The 9,684-nt window shown below is 37.6% G+C and overlaps 1 protein-coding gene across 1 annotated transcript; it reads left to right on the forward strand.

The window, feature by feature from the left end:
- The first annotated feature begins 1,280 nt into the window (after positions 1–1,280).
- LOC105499379 (endothelial cell specific molecule 1) lies at positions 1,281–9,454 on the forward strand. Its single transcript, XM_011771927.3, has 3 exons — positions 1,281–2,006; positions 5,084–5,233; positions 7,879–9,454. The coding sequence occupies exons 1-3, from the start codon at positions 1,568–1,570 to the stop codon at positions 7,980–7,982; spliced, it is 693 nt and encodes a 230-aa protein (XP_011770229.2). The 5' UTR covers positions 1,281–1,567; the 3' UTR covers positions 7,983–9,454.
- Positions 9,455–9,684: the final 230 nt, after the last annotated feature.

Consider the following 9,684-nt stretch of genomic DNA (forward strand, 5'->3'; position numbering starts at 1 on the left):
ATGCCTGTAAAATATTTAAGCTATTAACAAATATTACCCATTATTGAAAACATCAGAGTGTGCCACCTGCTAAGTAAGTGCTTCTGGGGAGATAAAGTTAGCGTATTTCAAATTGGATTGTCATGAAAAATTTGGAAAATTTGGAAGCTAAAACTCTTGCTTTCATTTCCTACTGCCTCAATTCTCTGTATTCTGAATTTGCTCCCTGTATCCCCCTAAAATTGCAAAAGTCAATCATCAAGTTACATCCAATGCCCACTATGCCTCATCTTCTAGGGGAAACAAGAATTTTAGAGGTCAGGCAGCCTAACACTATCAATTCTCAAAAGAGGAAGCTGAAGCCAAGAGAAATCCTGTGAATTTCTCACAGTTCATTTGTGACAGACCAAGAATTACCCATTTTACTGGGTTGTTATTTATTAAGTGACAATGAGTCTATATCACTTTTGACAAGTGAGGGGGGCATGGAATTCGGCATGTGGTTGGTGTAAGAACTCCTCTCTCTCCTCTTTAACCTTGCTTAATAAGGCCCTGGCACAGTTGATATTTTAAGAGGGCTACTCAGTTTTCCCAGAGGGACCTAGGCACGGTGACCCTCTGTAGCATGCAGACCTTGTTTCCTGAGGGGTAATGTTTCCCTTGCCTGTGACTTGCCTCTTGGGGGCTGTGTTCTGATTTTCCTGCTGAGCCACTTGTTGCCTTGGGCTGGCTGCCATGCTTGGCAGTTTTTAGCGAGGGCTATGATAGATGCCAGGAGGTGAGGGGAAGAGCTCTGGGTGGACTCGATCATTGGACAAGCAGACTTAGTGATGGATGAGCCTTCCCCTGAGGAAGTTTTGGACCAGAAAAGTCCAACTGATAAGTTTTTCCAGAATTTAGTAACCCAGAAGCAGTGCCGAAAGAATCTTACCTCTCTTGTGGCTTTTTGTATTGATTTTAAAAGAAATTCTCAGAGGCAGTTCCACATTTTACTGGAAGCACAGCTACATCTACAATAGACTTAGATATATGTGACATGAATTGCTTTAGAAATAACATTTGAGGAGACGGGTGAGAGGAAGGAAGAGAGGGTCTTAAAAAATATCTTTATCAAAATATTTTCTTTCTTCTAAGTATTGAAAAGACACAATATAACCCTTTCTTCTTTCAAATGATCTCATGGCTATTTATTGAGGGGAAATACCAAATGTTTATTATTTTTTTTGAAGAAGCTTCTTCGGTCCTGATGATTCATGTTGATATCATTTTCCTCCTGACTATAGAGGCTGTGAGACAAAGCTACACCTCAAGTGATATGCCAGGGTCAGAACAATTCCCGTCCTGAAGGAGGGTGTGCGACCTTCTTTATCCCTCCTTCACAGACGTCCTTGGGCCCTTGAGACGGATGTGAGTGAGTTTTTCAGTCCTCATGCAAAACAACCATCTAAACATAACAGATGACATCAGCTTGGGCTTTTCAATTCCTGGATGGCAGCAGCGTGTTAATCCAGCCTTCATCCTGGATTTCATAAACTAAAACAAGAGAGCCTGGCAGGAGGACAGCGCTGCTGCTGGGTTAAGGAAATTGATGACGGGAAAGCATGCGGGCAACCCAGTGTATAAAACTCATAAACTTGTAGGCAGAGGCTCAGCTACCAGTTTGGACGGCTGCTTCCCACCAGCAAAGACCATGACAGGGGAGCCCAGCCGGAGGCAGCTTGGAAACATGAAGAGCATCTTGCTGCTGACTACGCTCCTCGTGCCTGCACACCTGGTGGCCGCCTGGAGCAATAATTATGCGGTGGATTGCCCTCAACACTGTGACAGCAGTGAGTGCAAAAGCAGCCCGCGCTGCAGGAGGACAGTGCTCGACGACTGTGGCTGCTGCCGGGTGTGTGCTGCAGGGCGGGGAGAAACTTGCTACCGCACAGTCTCAGGCATGGATGGCATGAAGTGTGGCCCGGGGCTGAGGTGTCAGCCTTCTAATGGGGAGGATCCTTTTGGTGAAGAGTTTGGTATCTGCAAAGGTAAAGAGTGATCCCTTACCTCTCCCCTCCTGGGGCACGCTGAGAGCTTTTAGCCAGCTTGGGAAGTGAGGTGGCTTTGCTCCTCAAGAGTAAGAGGGAAAAGGCAGGTGGATTCTTGACAAGGCACTACGCAGGTATTGTCAAGGGTAGAGACAGAAGGATAGCTGCAAGTAGCAACTGAAACCAGTGTGCAGGAAGGCACAGAAAGAAATGTGGCATTTTACTCATTGCCTTAGGAGATCGCAAAAAGAAAGTTGCAATGGAAGATTTCGTTGGCTCCTTTTCTGGAAAACTTTAGAAACTTGACAGGTAATCTGTTAAGGATGGCTTAGGTGCTCTCTCCTCTGCGAGGCAGCGATTACAAAGGTCTGCACTAGATAACCTCTTGGAATGGCTTCTAGTCCCCAGATTTAGTGACTCTTTGATCTTGAAAGGGTCCACAGGATGGAGGGCCACTCTCAAGATCAAATATTTCTGATAAACACAAATGCACTTTATGGAATAGAGTGAGCTTAAGTCATCTAACAAAATAACTCATTCTTCAAAGAGGGTCCCCTGAAGCATAAAACAAACCTCATCTGACTTTATAAAGGTTTTGGTCATCTGGAAAAATAGCAGATGGTGTTAAGACAAGGAAAAATAACAATAAAGAAAAATAAAAACTGGAAGTCTGTGAAGAATGAGGTTGACCACTAGTACACTTAAAGAAAAACTTTGTCAGGTTGAAATTTTAGCTAAATAATGTAGTTAAGTATTTATAGAAATTATTTTAAACATAGTAACTGTAGTTTAAAATATTTAACATTTTAAAAATGTTTAGAATAAAAAGAATGATGATTTAAAAATACTCTACCTATAGATATCTCATGATCTTATTATGAAGAGCTATTATTAAGAAGCAACACATGCTATAACCCCATCCATCAGTTGTATAATACAAGGAAGCTTTCGAAATTATAAAAAGGACTGAGAAATTTCTAAATAATTATTATGTTTTATGTATTTAATACATTTTTATGAATGATATTTATCCAGTATTGTGCTAATTTCATTAATTCTCCTACTTCTTAGACATATAATGTGTAAATTAATCATCTTTTAGTTTGCAAGACATACAAAATTAAAAAACAAATTCTTAAAGTATTAGGAGAGTTTTATTTTTTGCTCAGTTTATTTTTGTTTATATACAATCAGAAATAGAATATTGAGGAAATATTTTGTTTGGTGAACACATATGCATGTTTCTTTCAGCTGAATAGGATCCATATATTTTGTAAATTATGGGGCTTATTGACTAAGAAAACAGTACTTCACATAAAGAAATTAGGGAGGAAGTGGTTAACACAATCATACTTATGATATAGCACGTATATGCAGTGGATTGCTTTTTCTCTTGGCATAATATGCCTTTGTACATGTGATGGTAAATGTACATTACATATGGGCAAAGAAACAAGCTGTGTGGCATCTGGAGTCTTTAGCACTGTAGTATTCTACTGAATGATCAAGATACTAAAAAGATATTTAAGATCGCTCTTTTTGGCTTTCTTCAGGTTGCTGATGAATCTAGTTTTAAGCATTTTTCTCTCTGCTGGAAATAGGAGACTTTGTGAGCCTTAATAACTCGAGATGGAGATAATACATTTTGCCACCATCTCCCTTCTTCAGCTTTTTAAAAGAACATCCACGTGAAAACTGTAAACTTCAGCTGCATATCCAAATGTCTTCTAAATATTCAGATGTCTGTGAACATCTTGTCTGGATTAACAATCAGCAGCCAACACATATTTAACGAACACTTACTATCTGCCCAGCACTGTTCAGTATATCAGGGGATACATTAAAAGTATCTCTGGGAATTTGGCTACAGTTTTAGTTTTCAATATCACTGCAGGCACAGTCAAATCCCAATCCTGTGTGCTTTTCTGGAAGGGGCCTTTTCAGGATCCCTTTTTAAGATCTCTTCTTCCCGGCAAAGAGAACAGTGTTCAAAACCAGGTTCCTCTGTGATCTGAACCATATTGAAAAGAGCACGCTTAGATCTCTTTAATAAAAAGATATCTCATTGATGATCTACTTGGTCAGTCAGTGGAGTACTGACTGCTAGAGACTCAGATGGCTCACAATTTGTTCTTTACCCACCTGTGATTGTACATTTACAAGGTATTTTCACAACAAGAGAATATTCTATATCTATTCTACTGACTTTTAAAGGTTGGTTAGTCTACTGAGATGCTGTTTATTCTAAAAACAGCATTTTAAATAATTTTATGCATTTTAAATAAATGATTTTGCCCTCTTTATTTCAATGTAGGATGTTTTGGCATAAGTGTGAGCACTGGAGCTCTAAAAACTTCTAGTTCTTGGTAGGTGTACAAACCTTCAGGGTGTATAAGCCCCGAGCTTTCTTGCTCATTTAGCATCTTGCATGTTAGCCTTGCAGAGGATTTTACTAGTGAGCCCTCTTAACTACTGAGGGAGTCAGGCAAGTTGTATGACATGCCGTTTCGACAAATAAGGAACTTGATGGGGGTTGGAGCAGATGGAGGATTGATTGCTTAATGTGAGCTAGGATGATAGCTCTCTCACTGGTTAGTTTGAAGACCTTTCCTATACACTTAAAAGAGTAAATTATCTGTGAATACAGTAGATTCAAAGATAGCATCACATTTTTAAAACTCCTTGAGGAGCTGATGCATATATGTCTGTTCAATTTCCCACCTTCGCTGAGCTGTTTCAGAGGTCATCTGTGAGAATTTATTGGTATCTAAGCAGAACATCACCGGAATGAAGACAGGTCCAAGGAGACTGGCTGTGTATAGCTGTCTTCAACTTAACTTTACATCATGACGCTGAGCCACTAAGCCTGAGGCATCCATTATCTGGTCTTAATGTGTGATTTCATATTTATGACTCAAAGTTTCAACTTTCAAATCCTGGGTTTGGAGAATTGGATTTTATTTTACATTCAAGTTTCATGAGGTTGGTTCAAATTGTAAGGCTATGCACACAGGGCTGTTAGGATGGAGACGTATTTACAACAAGCAGCGCCCTCTCCAATTTTCGTTTGTCCCCAGACTGTCCCTACGGCACCTTCGGGATGGACTGCAGAGAGACCTGCAACTGCCAGTCGGGCATCTGTGACAGGGGGACGGGAAAATGCCTGAAATTCCCCTTTTTCCAATATTCAGTAACCAAGTCTTCCAACAGATTTTTTTCTCTCACAGGTAAGCACTGATTCTGCTATAAGCATTGGAACAATAGCCTCATTTCAGTGTGAATAACTTAGAAAATATCTGTGAGTAGAATAAGACGTGGATTGGAATGATTTTATTTCCTTTGCTTTACTCGGGGGAACGGTGGGTGGTAGCTGAGTTTGGTTGCTGTTGCTGTTTTCTAAAAAGAGCCCATCAATAATTTTGAGGTTTATATATAATTTATCATAAAGTTTACCTAGTTTAAATATGATTTATAGGGGGATAAATATGATTAATTACCAAAAATCTGTAATAAAAAATAACCAACTGAGATATTATACAAAGTTCTTTAAATTCTTCAGTGATCTGTTTTATGTATTTACTAGACAAAACTATTCATCTCCTAACTTCACATAGAAAAAGTACTGTGAGGAATTTATTGGATAAGCTTTAAGAGCCAAGATAGAAAATATAGAACATTTGTTTTTTTTAACCAAATGAAAGCATTTAAATGGAATAATTCCAAGTGTGTGTTTTTATGGATTTTGGAGAGGATAAGAAATAGTATCTGTGATTGAAATTTTGGAAATGAATGAAACTGTAGTAATATTCGTGTGGTGCTTGTTAGTCCATGTGTATTTCTTATACAGGTGTTAGAATGTGAGAAATGCACAACCTATGAGATGGTGCTATGTACATATTTGTTTATTTTGTTGAATAGATGGCTAGTACAGGAGAGTTCCATTAAACTGAAAGTAGCTCATTTAAAGCAACATGCATCACTAAAGTTTAGGCCTCCATTGCACAGAATGGTGACTGAAATGAATAATTATTGTATATTTCAAAATTGTTAAAAGAATGAATTTTAAATGTTACCATTACAAAAAAATAAGTATGTGAGGTGATGGTTATGCTACTTAGTTTGATTTCATCATTCCACAGTGGAAATATATATCAATCATATTGTATCCCAAATATATACAATTATTGTCAATTAAAAACTATATTTTAAATTATAAAAAATAAACAAATAAATAATAATCCCAACATGTAGTCACAGAGACTGCTAGTATCAACACACTATAAACTTTTTTTTCCCACCACAACTATAATAACAATTCAAGTCCATTGTTATTTAGTTTCTGTTTTTGGTCTTTTGCACTTCAAATTAATAAAATATAAACTATTTGGCAAAGGTACTTGTTTTCTAATTTTACCTCCTTCTTATGTACGGATCAACTAAACATGTTACAACGAAGGGGAAATGTTATGTTTTCAAGTGAATTATTAGTTTTAAGTATGGTGATGCCCATAACAATACTTACATTATACTTACAAAATATTTCCACATCAAAATTACAAAAATATTTCCACACCAAAATTACAAAAATTTTTACAAAAATATTACAAAAATATTTCCACATCAAAGTTAGGCACTGAGATTCTTATCAGAAATATTTGAAAAAAGCGGTCAGTTTTCTCTCTTTTCTGACCTAGGGCATTTCCTTTCATTAGCTAAAGGTGCAACCAGCAAAAGATGATTATTAGTATGATCTTGGTAAACCTTAGTTGGGTCCCGGATGGAGAGCAGAATACCCTAAGGACCTCTTGGAGAGGTCCTTTGTAGTCTAGGGGCCTCTGTAGTCTACATGTGTCTTTGAGACTACATGAGACTTCCAGGTTCATGCGCTGGAGTTTACAGGATAAGGCTTGGGCTTCACTTCTGACACAGGCCTCACATCACCTCTGCACAAACCTGTTTGGGCCCAGCCTTTGAGAGCAGGCTAAATGGCTGCAAGCTTCACCAGCACTAGGACCCCCAGAGCACGAGCTTGTCTTCTCCACCTTTCCACCTGCTGGCTACGGCACTCTTGTCAAATGTGCTTCCTGTCCCCAGTGTTCCACTTGGCGTTTTTTTTTTGGCAGTGAGCTTCCCAAGTTGGGAATTCACAAGTAACTTTTTGTCCAGGAGTGTCTTGGGGGAGTAAGATCTGGAATGTTTCATGGACTTACATATAGTCGTCTGCTGGGCCACGCTAATCTTCTTAAAGTGTTCCATATCAGAACGTGCACTGCCAAAGCAAGCACACCTCACTACTCCTAGAAGTAGAAAATTTCATTTTAGCAAATTTCAAATATTATAAACTTTTTTCATATGTAGAGTGAGAAGTGTCTTTATGAAAGTTCTACCCATTGGTCTGCCTTTTGCCTTCCAGATGCAGCAAAAGTTAATCTGTCTTTCATACCAGTTAGTGTAAGAATCTAACTTGAGACCTGTTTGTACAACATTTGCCTATTCCATAAGTATTTATTAAGTGCCTACTGTGTGGCAAGCACTGTCCTAAGTGCTGGAGATATAGCAGTGAGCAAAATAAAGTCCCTACCTTTGTGAAACTGGAATTCTAGTGGTGGAGTGAGATAATACAGGGGAAAAAGAGACAAATGCATGTAGAAGATAATGTCAGGTGATGATAGGTATACAAAGAGAAGTAATTCAAGGGGTGCTATTGTATATAGAGGTGCTCACTGATACAGAGCAGTGAATACAGTTAGTATGGAATCTTAAATTGATTAAAGATTTCATTGTAAATTCCATGTAAAACAAAATAAAACAAAACTGTGCTGTCTTTGAGCTGTAGACGTTTGAACATGATTTGTATTCTGTCTACTTTCAGAGCATGACATGACATCTGGAGACGGCAATGTTGTGAGAGAAGAAGCTGTGAAAGAGAACGTTGCCAGGTCTCCCGTAATGAGGAAATGGTTAAATCCACGCTGATCCCGGCTGCGATTTCTGAGAGAAGGCTCTATTTTCGTGATTGTTCAACACACAGCCAACATTTTAGGAACTTTCTAGATTATAGCATAAGGACATGTAATTTCTGAAGACCAAATGTGATGCATGGTGGATCCAGAAAACAAAAAGTAGGCTACTTACAATCCGTAACATCCATATGACTGAACACTTGTATGTATTTGTTAAATTTTTGAATGCATATAGATTTGTTAAATGTGCGTGTATAGTAAACTGAAGAACTAAAAAGGCAATTTAGGTAATTTTACATGGAGACAGGTCAACCAAAGAGGAAGCTAGGCAAAGCTGAAGACCACAGTGAGCCCATTAGTTCTTTGACTTTGATGTACATTAGTGTTGAGATAGGGAATGAAGAGTTAAGAGCAGGAGAAGGTGGGGAGGGGGTGGGAGTGGGAAGTATAATATTTAGCCCTTCCTTGGTAGGTAGCTTCTGTAGAATTTAATTGTACTTTTTTTTTTTTTTTCACTTTGGGAAAAGTCAAAATAAAACAACCAGAAAACCCCTGAAGGAAGTAAAGTGTTTGAAGCTTATGGAAATTTGAGTAACAAACAGCTTTGAATTGAGGGCAATTTCAAAAGGCTGCGGATGTAGCTCCCAGGTTACCTGTATCTGAAGGATGGTTCTGGGGCAGAGGAAACACATATACTTCCACAAATGGCTTTAACGTATGCCACGTCAGAGATAAACCTAAGAAGTATTTTACCCACTGGTGGTTTGTGTGTGTATGAAGGTAAATATTTATATATTTTTATAAACAAATGTGTTAGTGCAAGTCATTCTCCCTACCCATATTTATCATCCTCTTGAGGAAAGAAATCTAGTATTATTTGTTTAAAATGGTTAGAATAAAGCTATGACTCTATAAGATTTTCAAACATCTGAGGCGTGATAAATTTATTATCAGTAATTATAGTAATAATAGCCATAGTAAGCGTAAGAGAAACCTAGAAAAATAGAGTCACTGTGGATTTCAAAAATGTCAAAAAATGAGCAACAGAGGGTCTTTATTTAAACAGAAGTGCCGTGACTTAGGTGAATTTTCAATTTAAAGTAGAAAATAACTTTTTAGGAGGTTTGGAAAAGAAGAGTCAATTTTCAGCAGAAAACATGTCAACTTTAAAATATAGTTTATTTTCATATTTTTTTCTTTTAAACTTGGTTGATAAGTGGAATTAGGAGTATATTTGAAAGAATCTTAGCACAAACAGGACTATTGTACTAGATGTTGTTAGGAAATATTTCAGAAGTATTTTATTTGAAGTGAAGAACTTATTTAAGAATGATTTCAGTATTTACCCGTATTTTATTCTTGAAGTTGGCCAACAGATCGTGAATGTGTACGGGAAGGCCTTTGAATGTAAAGCTGCATGAGCTGTTAGGTTTTGTTTTAAAAGGACAAGTTTATTATTGTTCAATAAAAAAGAACAAGATACAGCTTCTCTGTGTTGATATGTGATTTTGTTAAATTGCTAAGTTATTTTAACAATTCATTCTATAAATAAGAACTCTCATGCATATTAAAGGACAAATTCTTCAACAGGATTTTCTGCTCTGGATAAGCTTCTTCTATCGATACTGGGGGTCAGGATATTTGCTTCTCTGCCTCACATTTTTGATCTACTCATTTTTTAGAGCTTCCTAAAAGTAGGTCCCAATATATTAACT

Source organism: Macaca nemestrina, chromosome 6, assembly GCF_043159975.1.
Source record: "Macaca nemestrina isolate mMacNem1 chromosome 6, mMacNem.hap1, whole genome shotgun sequence".
NCBI lineage: Eukaryota > Metazoa > Chordata > Mammalia > Primates > Cercopithecidae > Macaca > Macaca nemestrina.

What these genes read in the sequence shown, in the direction of transcription:
- LOC105499379 (XM_011771927.3), top strand. Translation starts at nt 1,568, where the DNA reads ATGACGGGAAAGCATGCGGGCAACCCAGTGTATAAAACTCATAAACTT. An exon ending in AGAGTTTGGTATCTGCAAAG is followed by an intron (nt 2,007 to 5,083) that starts GTAAAGAGTGAT and finishes GTTTGTCCCCAG; the next exon opens with ACTGTCCCTACGGCACCTTC. An exon ending in CAGATTTTTTTCTCTCACAG is followed by an intron (nt 5,234 to 7,878) that starts GTAAGCACTGAT and finishes GTCTACTTTCAG; the next exon opens with AGCATGACATGACATCTGGA.